A 15,718-nucleotide genomic window follows, 5' to 3' on the forward strand; every position below is an offset into this window, starting at 1 on the left:
TAATATTTTCAATGTGATAAAAGAAAATAACTGCCAATGTAGATTGTTATACCTAGCTTTAATACTTTCAAAAATGAAGGTGTGGAAGGGCTTCCCTGGTGGCACAGTGGTTGAGAGTCTGCCTGCTAATGCAGGGGACATGGGTTCGTGCCCTGGTCCAGGAAGATCCCACATGCTGCGGAGTGGCTGGGCCTGTGAGCCATGGCCGCTGAGCCTGTGCATCCGGAGCCTGTGCTCCGCAATGGGAGAGGCCACAACAGTGAGAGGCCTGTGTACCACAAAAAAAAAGAAGGTGTAATAAAGACTTTCAGAAATATGAAAATTGAGGCAGTTTGTAAGTAGCAGATTCTCACAAGGAAATTTGTAAGGAGGTACTTCAAACAGAAGCAAGGTGAATCCCAAGTGGGAGGACTGAAAGGCAAGAAGGAATGAGGAACAAGAAAATGTGAGTGTGGGGTAATTATAAACACATATTTACTGTATAAAACAGTAATAATGTCTCATCTGATTAGAGATTATGGTGAGAAAAGGACTGTAACCCGAGAGTCACACACCCAGCTAAGTTATTGTTTGTGCCCTTTAGGGCAAAAAGAAATATCCTTTTGGGGGATATACATAAAATTCAGAGATGTATTTCCCCAGTAGCCCTGTCTGAGGAAAATAATTGAGTAAGGACTTCAACCATAGAACAAATGAACTGGAACAGAAACTCTAAGATGAGGGAGAGAGCAGTAGAGAGAAGTGATGGGAGGTGAGCCTGCCCTGCACACGTGCTCCCCTGCTCCTCCCTCCTTCTCGAGCCCTCCTTCTTTCTGTGTCTGCGTGTGTACATACACAGGTATGGGTATGTGTGTGCAATGTAGAATATATATGTGTATATATAATTATCATTACATAACATCCAATAATAGCTCAGTATTTAAATTCTGTACTATCTGAACAAACCCTAGGTGTCTTCAAGGTTTGGGGGGAGGAAGTAGAGGTAAAAGGATTCTTGTGACCTCACGTAGCAGACAGGGAATGGGGGTGGGCAGTGAAAGTATTCTGAAGTTTTCTTCTTTATGGGAAATGTGCTGGTGGGAGATACTTTGTTCTGGAGGTAATTGGTATCTTGTTTTCAAATAATAGTAAAAAAATCTATGTCTGCTTTTGAGATAGGTGAAAAGGAAAGTAACCATTAATAGAGAAGTTTAAGTAAACTTCCAAATTAACAAAATATGGAATTTGCGGGAATTCCCTGGCGGCCCAGTGGTTAGGACTCCACGCTTTCACTGCCGAGGGCCCGAGGTCAATCCCTGGTCAGGGAACCAAGATCCTGTAAGCTGCTCAGCGTGGCCAAAAAACAAACATATGGAATTTATAGCAACTTGATCAAACTGGCAGATCCAAGGAAGGGGAAACAACAGTGTGAAAGCAATCATAAGCACAAAGTAAGATAAGAGTAAAATCAAGTGCATGGGAATGGGCTGAATTCTCCCACTAAAGGATAAGCCAATAGATTGGGTTACAAAAGTACAATTATATGATGTTTATAAGACAGTGATAAAAGGAGCTTAATAATAAAGAAACAAAGAGGTAGCAAATAAATGCAGACAAAAGGAACACAGGAATTCCAATATTAACATCAGATAAGGTGGAACTTAAGACCTTGTTTTTTGTTTGTTTGTTTGTTTGTTTTGCGGTACATGGGACTCTCACTGTTGTGGCCGCTCCCGTTGTGGAGCACAGGTTCCGGATGCACAGGCTCAGTGGCCATGGCTCACGGGCCTAGCCGCTTCGTGGCATGTGGTATCTTCCCGGACCGGGGCACGAACCTGTGTCCCCTGCATCGGCAGGCAGACTCTCAACCACTGCGCCACCAGGGAAGCCCAAGACCTTGTTTTATACACACATAATTTTATATAAAAATTTTAGATTATTATTATTACATAGTTTTTTGGTTCTCCCTTTTTGACACTCCCACAACATTCACACATATCAGTGCCTGTCCCCTTTCCCTGACCTCCAGTAATCCATGTGAGCTAGTATGAGAAAAACCACATCAGCCAGCATGAAGGTGAGCATTCCTTTAAGAATCCCAGGTTGGAAGTTGTGGATCACCTATTCCCAGGAATCGTTAGGTCATCCCTCATTAAACTGCTTAGGGAAGCATTCACAAGAGGCAAAAAACTTTCCCAGATAACTGAAGATTTTTATGTTATTACTCTTAAGCTGCAGAACTGGCCATTCTTAACAAGGATCTTCGATGCTTCCACTTTGCAGTGAAACTAGTGAAACTTGGGGGATAGATTATTCATCTTGCCTTGGGTTGTTTGCTTACCTACGGCCACCAGCACTCATTAAGCTTTTTATTTGTACGAGGTCATAGATGCAGTGTTAGAAATTGTGTGTTTGAAATTCTGCACAAGGAAGTCCATCAGCACAGCTTTGTGGACTGGGAAGCGTGTTCTGGTAGAAAGTCTAGTTAACCATGGACCTTGTATTTTCCTAGTATAATTGAGTTATCATGAAACTAATTTGAAAATTCAAAAGTAACCGACATACACACTTTGCCTGCCCTCCCACCCGTACAACTTAAGGTGTCCCCCTGAAGCATTTGCTGGGAACCACAGTTAAGTGTATGTCTCTGTGAAAACACTCCCATGCAAACAACACAAAGGGTTTAAAGTAGTCATTTTAGAGGTCTGTGACTTAGGAAGTATGGAGATAGCAGCAGCCTCACCACTTTATAAGTGACGAATCCAAGTCGGTGACCTGTCCTCAGAGACTACACGTGCTAACTCTTCTCATGCAGAGTCCTGTACTCTCAGGTAACAAAAGGATAGTGAGGTGACAGAAGGCATGGAGACAGAGCAGAGCATCCAGACCTGGAGGGAAGGTGATTCTCCAGAGTTTCATGGCTGGGAGGCAGTGGGGCCCATGCTTGAACCCAGCCCTAGACCTGAAAGGCATCACCACAGTGAGAACTCTGGGATTCAGGGGGCAGTCAGCTATTCTGTGGATTGGCCATAGTTCAGGAGTTCAGGATGGATGGATGGAGACCTACTTGCCTCCTCAGTTGGACTTGGCAGCTGAGCTCTTGCTGACTAAAATCTCGAAGGTTAGGGTTTGGTATCTCTCAACACTGGTTGTGCGTTAGAACCCCCTGAAAGGCTTCCCCGGAGACCCTGTTTCAGTTGGTGTGGGGAGGAGCCTGCACATTGGTATTTTTTAAGATTGCAGGGAATTCTAATATGCAGCCAAGGGTTGAGAACCACTGGGTGGGGCCCAGCAAGGTGGGTGTGATATGCTCTGGAGAAAGCAAGGCTGAGTTGTCTCAGGAGTCTGCAGGTCTTGTGGCCCCGGCCCCTCTTGTGGGATGGGTTGGGGAGGGGAGACCAGCTGCTGTTCAAACAGAGGGAATAGCAGCCTGATTCCTGAAAATCCCTGGACCTGCTGCTCTTCTCCACCCTTCATGCCCTCTGGAATCCTTGGGACATGAATGAAAGTTGGTGAAGGGCAGGAAAGGCAGGATATTTAGATACACAGAACAAAACAGAGGTAGTGAGGGGGAGGGGCAGATAGCAGGAGCAAGATGCTTTAGTTTTAGTCACATGTGCTTGTTTTTTAGCCATGATGTCCACCTTTGGGGTAAAAAAAGTTTGGATATGTACATTCACACCCAGTGAAAACTCTGGTTGCATGCATGGGAGGCCATGACACATAATACACATGGCTCCGTGTCCAAAGATTTCACCTGCAGAGCAGGTGAAGCCAGGCAAGTGTGTGGACAGCTGGAGACACCTGTCCATCTCAAGTCCCTCACCCATTGTCTACCGGAGTGGCACAAGCACTATACCCGGAAATCTCTCCTCCCTATTCCTGCCTGGTCTGCAGTGGGCGCCTCTGCAGATGGGCAGTGTTTCTGGATGTGCCTGAGGGGTCACGGCTGACTGAGGAGTGAGCGGCAGGGCCAGCACTCTCCTTCCCTCTCAGCAGCGGGGAGCTGGTAGGCATGTCACCTCTCTCACACTTCTGTGGGTAAGAAGGGCTGTGTTTGGCCTGCAGGCCCGGGAACCATCATGCCCATGGCCAGTAGGCCTTGCCTTCCCTCCCAGGGGACTGCAGTCACTGTGCTTTATGTTTGTGCAACAGTTTACAGTTAGAGTGCTTTTCTCATGGTCATCTGTGATGGAGCAGGGTGTCTTGTTTTGCAGGTGAGGAAGCAGGCTCAGGAAGGTTAAGGGCCTCATTGAGAGTCATACAGCTTTTTTTTTTTTTTTCTGTGGTACGCGGGCCTCTCACTGTTGTGACCTCTCCCGTTGCGGAGCACAGGCTCCGGATGCGCAGGCTCAGCGGCCATGGCTCACGGGCCCAGCCGCTCCGCGGCATGTGGGATCTTCCCGGACCAGGGCACGAACCCGTGTCCCCTGCATCGGCAGGCGGATTCTCAACCACTGCGCCACCAGGGAAGCCCAATACAGCTTTTAAGGCATGAACTTGGGGCTGTATTTTTAGATTTCTTGACACAAAGACAAGACCCTGAGCACTGTTCAAACAGGTTATCTGCCTTCACTGGCAGTAGAAGGAGCTCCACAACGGGCCCCATGCCCTAGATTGGGCCGGCTCTGGCTTGTCGATAGTGGCCTACAGATGCCCTGCCTCTTAGCCTCACCTTCCTCCTCGGTCAGATAGAGTATTATCCATGTATTGAGCAGGTGAAAGCAAGAGCTGTTCACAGAAATAGGGGTGAGTAAATGTTCACAAATATTTTTTTACATCTGAATGTAACTACGTGACAGCAACTTGTAAAATGTCTTCATGAAAATACATAATTTGGTGGTGCTCAGCCTTCCCATTCCCATGTAAATTTGCTTTGTTGAGATGTTTCCATTATGTAAAGGTTATTATACAAAACAGTTACTGTCCACAGCAATAAGAGAGACTGGGCAAAGCCATGGCTCTACCAGTACCTCTGCCGTGGAGGGTGATCCTTTGTCAGCTTAGTTGAGCTGCTGTTTGAAGTTACTGTAGGAGCATGTTGCCTGAGTGCAAGTTACCTCTGTGAAACTCAGCTGCAAAGAGATGTGCAAGCATATTTTTGCTTACCGTGAGCTTGTACAGCTCGAAAGAGGACAACATATTGCTCTTAAATAAGTGAATAGACTCTGAAAGTTAATATAGATAGGACTTTAGTTAATAAATTTCCTCCTTCTATATATTCTAGGCTCTGCTAGTGACATGTAGACAACAAAAATCCTCTTACTTCAAGGCAGTGAAAGAAAAGCGTTCTTAAGTGCTCTTTTTTTCCCTTGAACTTTTTTAAAAATATAGTTTCCTGTGAATATATTTTTTATTGAATATAGTTTCCTGTGATATACAGAGGACCTTGTTGTTTACCTATTTTACATACAGTAGTGTATGTCTGTTAATCCCAAACTCCTGATTTATCCCTCTCCCCATCCTTTCCCCTTTGCTAACCTTAAGTGTGTTTTCTGTCTGTCAGTCTATTTCTGTTTTGTAAATAAGTTCATTTGTATTTTTTTTAGATTCCCACATATAGGTGATATCATATGATATTTGCCTATCTCTGTCTGACTTACTTCACTTGGTATGATAATCTCTAGGTCCATTCATGTTGCTGCAAATGGCATTATTTCATTCTTTTTTATGGCTGAGTAATATTCCATTGTACATACTGCACATACACACACACACACACCACATCTTCTTTATGCATTCCTCTGTCGATGGACTCTTAGGAGGTTGCTTCCATGTCTTGGCTATTGTAAATAGTACTGCTATGAATGTTGGGGTGTATGTATCTTTTTGAATTATAGTTTTCTCTGGATATATGCCCAGGAATGGAGGCTTATTTTTTTCTAATTCCATTTATTTACTACTTTATTGAGATACTATTCATATACCATGTAATTCAGCTATTTATTTATTTATTTTAAACTTGATGTAATATTTTTATAAAAATATAAAATAATTATAATGCAATTTTCCATTTCCTCATTTTACTTGACAGTGTCTCGTACATCATTCCATATAAGTGCATGTAATAGCTGTATGCTGTTCCATTAAATGGTTATACTATAGTATACTATAGTTTTTAAAATTAATTTATTTAAAAGATTATTTTATTTTTTTCTCTTTCCAGCAAATACCTTGCCCTTTCTGCCTTTCTTTCCCTTCCTCCCTCCCTCTCTCCCTCCCTCCTCCACTTCCTTCCTTCCTTCTTTCTGCCTTTTTTCTCTTTATTGAGGTATAGTTGATCAATTCAGCCACTTAAAGTGTACAACTCAGTGGTTTCTTAATATATTCTCAGATATGTGCAAGTACTATTTTTTAAAAGCTAATTTTGTACCCATAAGTTTTCATCTCTCATTTCCTGTTCATCATGAAAGATAAATTATTTTTTAGATTTCAGGAACCAAGTTGAGAAGCCTGTTGGAAAGAATTATTTTTTATATATGTATTTAATCATTTAAAGGTGCACATTTGTTTATCCGCAAAATCCCCTTTGTATTTGTAGAGGTATTTAGAAAACCCCAGCGCCATGGCCTGTTACAATGAACTGCTCCAGATGGAGTTTGGATTGGTGCGCCCACAGCTGAAACTCAGGTAACTCTGCTGCTTCTGGTAAGCCGACCATACCACACAGGGCATTGTTGCAAGTGAGGACTTCGGTTGTGGGCAGCTACATTTTGGCTGTAACTGACCTCCTGCTAAAATGGGATGGGGTGGTGGGAAGGCATCTCTCCTCACAAAATGCTTTCAGAGTCTGCCTGGATGTCTAATAGGTGGTCATGTTAGTGATTGGAGACTCAGCATTTAAAGATGGGGCTCTAGTGGGGACTTCCCTGGCGGTCCAATGGTTAAAACTTGACGCTGTCACTGCCAGGGCCCTGGGTTTGATCTCTGGTCGGGGTGGATAACACAAACCACATGGCGTGGCCAAAAAAAGATGGGGCACCAAAATAATAGCAAATGAAAAAGCAGGATGCAAAAGTATATATACTGAATTATCTGTTTTGGTTTTTAATTAAAATACTTCTAATATACACATACACCCAACCTGTTAACATTATTATCTCTGGTAGGTGACATGTTTTCTTCTCTACAATAAGCATTTTGTAATTTGCTCTTGCTAAACAGTTTTTTTTTTTAAACTGATGAGTGGAAACCTAGTTCTTTGTAGAGTGAGAAAAGCAGAAAAATTAGTAAAATTATATGAGGTTGACAGAAGTGAAAAAAATATCAGTAGCTCTTTATCATCCTAGGTCTCTTCCTTGGGTGGTCTACTATTCTTTAACATTTCCTTTACCAGGATCAAAGAGAGAATGAAATCATTCTGTTTGTATGTGCCCAAGGCAGAGATAAGGGGATTAGAATTTGGGGTATTAACGTTGGTAGAGACCAGCACAGGGTATCACATGCAGAGAAGAAAATACTTCATAGACAAAATGAAATGAAGTGTGAGGTAGCAAAGAAGTGCTGCTGAGCAGAGATGTTTCAGGGCTAGTGAGGTCTACAAAAGAGCTCCTTTTTATTGCCAAAGTTTTCAGGGAAACTTGAGATGGATGGTTGGCCTTGGGCCTGCCTCCTTCTCATTCCTGGGTCTTCTGCAGCCTGGCTGCAGCACTCCCACAGTGAGCTGGGCTACTGCCCTCACTGAGAGGAGAGTGGAATTGTAGAGCAGGAGGTGATGTTAGAGCTTATTTCATCAAATCACGAATCATGATGCAAAAACCGAGACCCAGGGAGGTTAACTGACTTACATCTGAGATCTCGCACGCAGCACATGGCAAAGGTAGTCCTTTAGGTTGTAACCCCCATTTTCAAAACTGCACTCATTGTCTCTCCTCATGCTCTACTTTGTTCTCTGTGTGCCAGCTGACAGCCAAAGGGAGATGTCCGCTATAAAGGGAGATATGAAAATATTGATATGAAGGGAAGGTGGAAATGTGGGGCTAGAGAATTGGGAGCAATAGAGAAAGACTTGTTCTGAGAGATATTAAAATGCACTAAAAAGCTATAACAAGCATCTTTGTGTTACTGCTAGTTCAGTAAACTAGAATGTAAAGTCTAGAAATAGACGTGCGTGTATTTAAGAATTTAAGGGCTTCCCTGGTGGCGCAGTGGTTGAGAGTCCGCCTGCCGATGCAGGAGACACGGGTTCGTGCCCTGGTCCGGGAGGATCCCACATGCCGCGGAGCAACTAAGCCCGTGAGCCATGGCCGCTGAGCCTGTGCGTCCGGAGCCTGTGCTCCGCAACGGGAGAGGCCACAACAGTGAGAGGCCCGCATACCGCAAAAAAAAAAAGAAAAAAAAAAAAAAAAGAATTTAAGAATTAAGAATATAAGTATATGTGTTCAACATGGCAGTTTAAATCCACACAGGAAAGGGCGGACTTTTCAATGAACAGAATTGTGACAACTTAACTGGAAAGAAAATTAAGTTATATCCCGATCTCACACCCAGTCCCAAAATAAATTCCAGTGTGTATAATGTTAAAAAGTGTGGCCACATAAGTACTAAAAATGTAAGTGAACATATGTATTTGGATAATGAAGTCTTTTTAAACTCAGCATGGTGTGAAAGCCAGATTTTATAAAGGAAGAGAATCAGATTAGACAACATAAAAATGTTAAGCTTGTCTCAGTAAATATACCTTAAATAATGTTAAAAATTTAGACAAATAACAAACTGGGAAAAATACATTCTTAACATACAGGACAGATAGGTTAATATCCTGAATACGTAAAGAGCTTTGATGAATCCGTTGAAAAATGGAAACACCCAGTAGAAAAAATTTAAAAGGACATGTTGTGAACAAGCAGTTTGTAGGAGATATTAATGGCCAATAAACATGAAAAAATGTTCAGCTTCACTAGTAACCAAAGGAATGAAATGATATACCATTTTATATTTACCAGATCTGCAAAAATTTAAAAAGAGTGATAAAACCCAGTAGGGCTTCTCACAGATCCATCTCCTCCAAGCTTGTTATATCAGAGGTGGGAACTTCTCGTTGTTTTTTGGTTCTTGTTTTTTTAAATAACAGCTTTATTGAGGTAATTCACTTGATTTTTATATGCCAAGAAAGAAAAGCTCATTTTTATTGGCTAAAGCTGCTTTGTCTTATTTAGCTAGACAGTTTAGTAATACCAGGAATAAAGTAAAAGCATTGTAATTATTGGTTTTATAAATGTAATCTCTGCACTTTATGAACAAGTAGACAGTTGCTGTCTCTTTTTCATCTTCTGAGGCATATACAAGAAAAAAACTGAAAGCATTCCCTAGTCCTGGGGAATTTGCTTGACTAAATTATGGTATAATTTTATAATAGAATATTATATAGTTATTAAAAGCGATGATAAGGAACTAATTATTGATATGGAAAGATATTAATGTATATGGTTCAGTGGTACAAGCAGATGATAAAACTGTAGAGTATGATCCTGTTTTTATAAGTGTATATATTACATGTATATTTACACAAGAAATTGCCTAGAACACCAGTTGATATGTGTAGGTGTTGGGATTTCAGATGATTTAATCTCATTTATTTTTAAACAGATTTATCGAGATAAAATTGACATTCTATACAATTCACCTATTTAAAGTACACAGTTCAGTGGCTTTTAATCTATTCACAGATTTGTGCAACCATTGCCACAATTTTAGAACATTTTCATTACCCCCAGCCCTAGATAACCACTAATCTAATTTCTCTATATACATAGATTTGCCTCTTCTGGACATTTCATATAAATAGAATCATACAATATGTGGTCCTTTTAACTTAGCATAATGTTTTTCAAGGTTCATCCATATTTTGGCATGCATCAGGGCTTTATTTTTTTTATATCTGCATAGTATTCCATTGTATGGATATATACTACATTTTATTCATCCATTCATCAGTTGATGGACTTTAGGGTTGTTTCCACCTGTGGGCTATAAGTTTTTGTGTGGATGTATGTTTTCATTTCTATAGGGTATCTACCTAGGAGTAAAATTGCTAGGCCATATGGTAACTCTATGTTTAACAACCTGAGGAACTGCCAGACTGTTTTCCAAAGCAGCTAGCTGCACCATTTTACACTCCCACCAGCAGTGTACGAGGGTTCCTCACCGACACTTGTTTTTCTCTTTTTTTTTTTTTTTTTTTTTTTTTTGCGGTATGCGGGCCTCTCACTGTTGTGGCCTCTCCCGTTGCGGAGCACAGGCTCCCGACGTGCAGGCCTAGCGGCCATGGCTCACAGGCTTAGTTGCTCCGCGGCATGTGAGATCTTCCCGGACCGGGGCACGAACCCGTGTCTCCTGCATCGGCAGGCGGATTCTCAACCACTGCGCCACCAGGGAAGCCCCCTTATCTCTATTTTTGATTGTAGATATCCTAGTGGGTATGATGTAGTATCTCATTTATTATTTTTTTCTAATTTTTAAAAAATAAACCTTTGTTACCTGCGCAATTTAAAAATGTTTTCAAACACTGAGGACAAGGGAGAATGCTCACAATATAAGGCTAAGTGGAAGCAGGGAACAAAGCTCATGATCCCGATGATCCCAGTTTTATGCAAAGAATTTGTTGAAAGTGATAGCTACGGATGGTGGGCTGCCTCCTTTCTACCAGGCTTCATGTGGTGTTCTTGATTCCATTTTCTCATTTGAGTCCTCACGAGGACCCTTCAGATGGTGAGAAGGTAGAGACCCAGGGAGCTTCAGTCATGTCCCCCAGCCAGCAAAGGGATGTGATCTGACCCTGGGGTGTGTTCCACCTGGTCCACTTGTCCTTAGAATGCAGGAAAGGCACCAAATTGTGCATAGTCATGATCCCAAGTACTGAGGTTGCAGGAGGCGCTTATTTCTTCCTTATGCTTTTTAATATTTCCCCCTACTTTTTCTTGAGTTAGCATTAGTTACCTTTATAATCAAAGAACACATTTAAGTAAGTTAATGTAATATTCCAAGATTGTATTACATTTTATAATATTTACATTAAGCAGTCCTTTTTCTTTTCTACCCATAAAGGGCTTGTAACTCAATGTTCACTGCATTAGAGAAAAGTCAAGAAGCAATTGAAATTACAAGTGAAGACCACATTGTACAGGTTTGTTGTTTTGGAAGTTTGTCCTTCTGAATTTCTGGTTTGTTTGCATTTTTAAGATTGAACCCCTTCAGTATGTTTGTATTTTTTTTTTCCTCTCTTTGAAGTTCAGGGGACCAGTTTTTCCTTAGAGGATTATCAGAACAAAATCTATAAAATATGTAATTTAAAATAAGTTCCCTATATGTAAGAAAAGGTTCCAATAATTGCTTAATGTGCTAGAAAATATTCTGTAGAAATATGGCATTAGCATTTATTTTTTCTCACTTTTTTTGCATATTTATTTACTTAGCAAGGAGGGACTTTTATCCAGAGGATTGTTTCTGCGGTGGAGTGGGGTAGAGAGAGACTGTTGCAGCAAGGAGAGCCTCTGCCCATAAGGGCTGCACGCTCTCACCTTTCTTACTGTTTTTGAAGATAGTTTACACCTATAGAAATTTACTAGAAGCTACTCACAATTTCAAAAATAAACTAGCAATTACTTCACAAATTATCCATTATTAGAAAAGTGGCTTCATATAAGTGACTGAAGATAACATGGCTTTCAGATAGCAGCAAACAGGTAACATGTATTTTCATATAACAACCAAAGAGGGAGTTGTGCCAGAGGAATGTTCCTTTTGTCTGAGAATGAGCCCCACTTTGATTTTAATTCTGAGCACTCCAGTTCCTCACTTTAATCTAACTAGTGACTTTCTTGGTAAACAGTTGATGATGTTAGCATTCAGGATGGTGCCCTGACGGGCGACATTGGCCGGTGGTTGAGGGCACAGGCTTGGTATCAGTCAGTCCTGTCTTCCAATCAGCCTCGGCCCCTTCCTAGCTGGGCATCTTCGGGCAGGTGACTTAATCTCTCTGAATTTGCTGTCTCATCTGTACAAATGGGAATAATATTAACGCTAACAACGACTTACCTTTTGTAAGGATGTTCTGAGGAGTAAATGAGTTACTATGTGTGAAGTGCTTACTACAGTGCCTAGCAAGGAAAACAAACCTTAAATAGTATGATTATTGTTTTATCATCATCATTATTTGTTATTCCTATTAGCACATGCACAGCTTTCCCATACATTTTCTTCTAGTCTTACAGTCCTATTTGAAATTTAACCATAAAGTCTTGCATTTGTAAACACTTCCTAGTTCATAGCCTGCTTTCCAAACTCATTATTCATTTGCATCATATGAGAGAGGCAAAATAAGTGTTTCATTCCCATTAAACAGATGTGCAGACTGAGACTTGGAGGGCTTAAGTGACTTGTGGGAGCAGACCCTGGGTTTTCAGACTCCCAGTCTGGTGCTTTCTTCCACTGTATCACAATCTCAACAGCCCTTTTGTAGCAGCCCTGGGTCTGTCTCCATGCAGCTTCTTTCCTCTGCTGGTGTTTAAGTGGAGTGGGCCTGCCGCCCTCCCTGCAGCCTCAGGAGAACAAGGCAGCAAGCCCAGCCCAGTGTCATCGGAGCAGAGGCTTCTCCAGACTCTAAGGTTTTTCTGGGGTTGTGCTCTTGTGGCTTTAGAACCGTCGTAGTGAGCACCAGGCTCCTGGGCTTTCTGGGGGAAAAATATGACGGTTTAGGTTGAACATCTTTGATTGTCCTCTTTTCAAAATTTCTTTTAATTCACATGATGTTTTTTCCTTTGTCTCCCCCCAGTATGCAAATCCAGCATTTGAAACAACAATGGGCTATGAGTCAGGTGAATTAATAGGGAAGGATTTAGCAGAAGTGCCTGTAAATGAAAAAAAGGCTGATTTGCTCGATACTATAAATTCATGCATCAGGATAGGCAAGGTAAGTAAGAGGTCACTACCCTTGTTACTCTCACATAACAAAGAGGGAAGGAAGGAGACCTAGTGCTCACTGAGCACTGCTAGAGCCAGGTGATCTCAGTCTCACTCTTCCCAGAAGCCTGGGGAAGTGTAGGTAGTGTTATCTCTGTTATGCCCATTTTGCAGATGAGGAAATTGAGGCCAAGAAAGTATATAAAACCTGACCAGCCAATAAGAGTAACTTTGTCACTTAACATCATTGTTTTCATTTTTGTAGTAAGTGAGTAAGTTGATCTTTCTAATAATTGATCTTCTAAGTGGTAGCTGTTGGCAAATGGTCTGGGTAAAGGATTGCCAGTGAGTTAACACATTCTCAGAAACACATTGGAGCCATCAGTTCTCTGAGCCTTGTTCATTCATTCAGCATTTTTTGAATGCCAGGTGTGCTAGGTTCTGGTATAGAAAGAAGGGCAAAACAAAAATCCCTTAGATAACTCATTGTAGGGTGCAAAACAGACAGATAAGAGTAGTCATTGCATTGTGATGTGAGAAGTTACAGCACCCTGGTGCTGAAGGGGTAGACAAAGCAAGGCAGGCTCAGTCTGAAAGGTTATTTCTCTCTCTGAACTGTGGCTTCTGACAGCACCTCACTGTTATTAGGTTTTAAAATATGATGAGAAGGAAAAGGCTACTGCTTTTCATAGTCATTCTTAGGCTTTTCTGCTGGGCTCTTTTTAACTTTTAGAAGTTGGGACTATGAATCTGATTATTCAGAACATTTGAAAAATTGGTGACCTGCTCTCTTGCCAGCTATCTGAAGGCCCTGTGGAAGTGATGCCCTTTCCCTGTGGCATTTGGCCCGTGCCTATCCCTTAGCACACAAGGGCAGTCTGCCAGAGGGGGCAGAAGGGCTATGCAAAGCTTATACCCCCACTTGGCTTGGGCCCCTCAAAGACACCGTGAGTGGGCTGGTGTCCTTCACTTTCCTGTGGCTCTGAGCACACGAGATGGCTTTGCAGTGAGAACAGGGAAAGAACAGGCCAGCGGTGGGGCCCGGTAATGTACTCTCAGGGGAATCACAAAAATGGGCACTGCTTGAATCCTATTTTGCCTTCAGCTTTTCTGTCGAGGATGATGATTTTCTTACTAGAGAGAGTGGCAGGTCCTCTGGATAGAGAAACGAAGGCTGAGATGAATGAAGAGACAGACCCTCAGGTGTTCAGGCCCACCAGTGTTCCCTCCCTGGGCCGAGAGGGGCGTCCTCGGAAGGCAGCTCCAGAACAGCATCCATTCCAGACCCCCGCAGCCTTTGAGGGGCTTTACCGTGGCCTCCCCAGTCCTGGCAGTTTAGTCCAGTGCTGCCACTGGGTCAGCCAGCAGTTCTGTTGTGAGGTTCAGCAGGGTGTGAAACAGATGGTGGCTCTCAGGCTCCTTGATCTGGCAGCTGCCCTTGCAGTGAGGAGAGCAAGTTGAGATGGGGGTGGGGGCACCCAGTGGATTAGCTGTAGGCCCTGGGATTCACCCAGATCCCTGTGAGCAGCGTCTTGCCTCCTGAGGTATGCCGTTAGGCACCAGCTGCAAAGGGCCTCTACAGCAGGACACTGTTCTCTAAAATCTGTATTTGCTATGAGCAGAGAATACGAAAGGTTATCCTACTGTCAACCTCCATACTGCTTTATTTCAAAAAGAAACCAGGTGGGGATATATGTATATGTAAAGCTGATTCACTTTGTTATACAGCAGAGACTAACACACCATTGTAAAGCAATTATACTCCAATAAAGATGTTTAAAAAAAAAAAAGAAAAGGAACCAGGGCATTTGTTTTGCATGATTGCAGGTTCTTGGGGAGAGTGCAAAAGCTGCTGTTTGTCCTTTGTTGGTACCCTGCTGGTTCACGGGCAACACTGCAGCAGAACAGACCACTTAGCTGGGCAATTTTTTGAGGAGAAAGATATATGGCCTTTCTAATCAAGTCTCCCTCGGGAGAAGAAGGGCTTGTTGAGAATCAGCCAGCCCTTGGCAAACAGTGGTACCATGGTCAGTGGAGAGAGTTCAGACATGTGCTGGGAACCAGGATGGAGCTTTTGGAAGTGGTCAGATGACCAGGAGGGGCTTTGGAATGTCAGATTCTAGGTGTCCAACCAGTTGGATATTCTTGGGGGCAGAGGAGAAATTCTGATGATGTTCAAACAGAGAATACTGTGAACACCACTCTCTATAAACCTCCTCTGCCTGCTGTTCTCAGCCACTGGCTCCCCTTTCAGGTAAAACTGATTGATACTATTAGGCACCTTGATTTTCAGTCCCACACTCCTGCTTCCTTCCTCCCTTTATGTATCCTCCTTGGCTCTCCTCCTATTTCTTCTTCCCCAGGTCTTCTCTGTCAGGGCCCTAGAACCCCTGGCCTCCTATCTTCTCAGATACCTGAGCCTTATATTGGCTCTTCTCTTTTAGAAATTTTGCATTTTTTTTTCCCCCTCAGAAACTGTCTTGCAGTGCTGAAGGAATGTTGGCTGCTCGGCTGGCTGCCTCTGATAATGATGTGCAGTCGCAGAGCCCTTTAGCTCCTCACACCTTTTACCTTCCCCAGCTCCTGGGAAGCCAGGAGCTTTCCTCCCTCGCTGCCTCCCCTCTTCTCCCACTTTTCCCCATCTCTTTCCTCCCAGGTTTACCAGGGCTCTCTGTCCCCTGCTGCTTCCTCAGAAGGCTCCCTTTGTTGTCGAGCATCTTTCCTGCTCTGCGTAGATGTCTCCCACCTTCCCAGTTTTAGCCCCAATGTCTTTTCCAAGGTCTGTTTCAACATCCTGCTGTCATTTTGGTATCACCTTGTATAACGGTGACTTTCTCTC

At 42.7% G+C, this 15,718-nt stretch overlaps 1 protein-coding gene across 3 annotated transcripts in view; it reads left to right on the plus strand.

Annotated features, from left to right (window-relative positions):
- The window catches only part of PDE8A (phosphodiesterase 8A), a 143,875-nt gene that overhangs the window by 86,438 nt on the left and 41,719 nt on the right, over positions 1–15,718 (plus strand). For all 3 annotated transcript variants that reach the window (XM_067029979.1, XM_059057286.2, XM_059057283.2), the window contains 3 exons: positions 6,521–6,609; positions 11,026–11,104; positions 12,752–12,889. In XM_067029979.1, the coding sequence (XP_066886080.1) occupies positions 6,521–6,609; positions 11,026–11,104; positions 12,752–12,889 (306 nt within the window). The remainder of the gene's footprint in view (positions 1–6,520; positions 6,610–11,025; positions 11,105–12,751; positions 12,890–15,718) is intronic.

The sequence above is a fragment of the Kogia breviceps genome, chromosome 3 (assembly GCF_026419965.1).
Source record: "Kogia breviceps isolate mKogBre1 chromosome 3, mKogBre1 haplotype 1, whole genome shotgun sequence".
Taxonomy (NCBI): Eukaryota; Metazoa; Chordata; class Mammalia; order Artiodactyla; family Physeteridae; genus Kogia; species Kogia breviceps.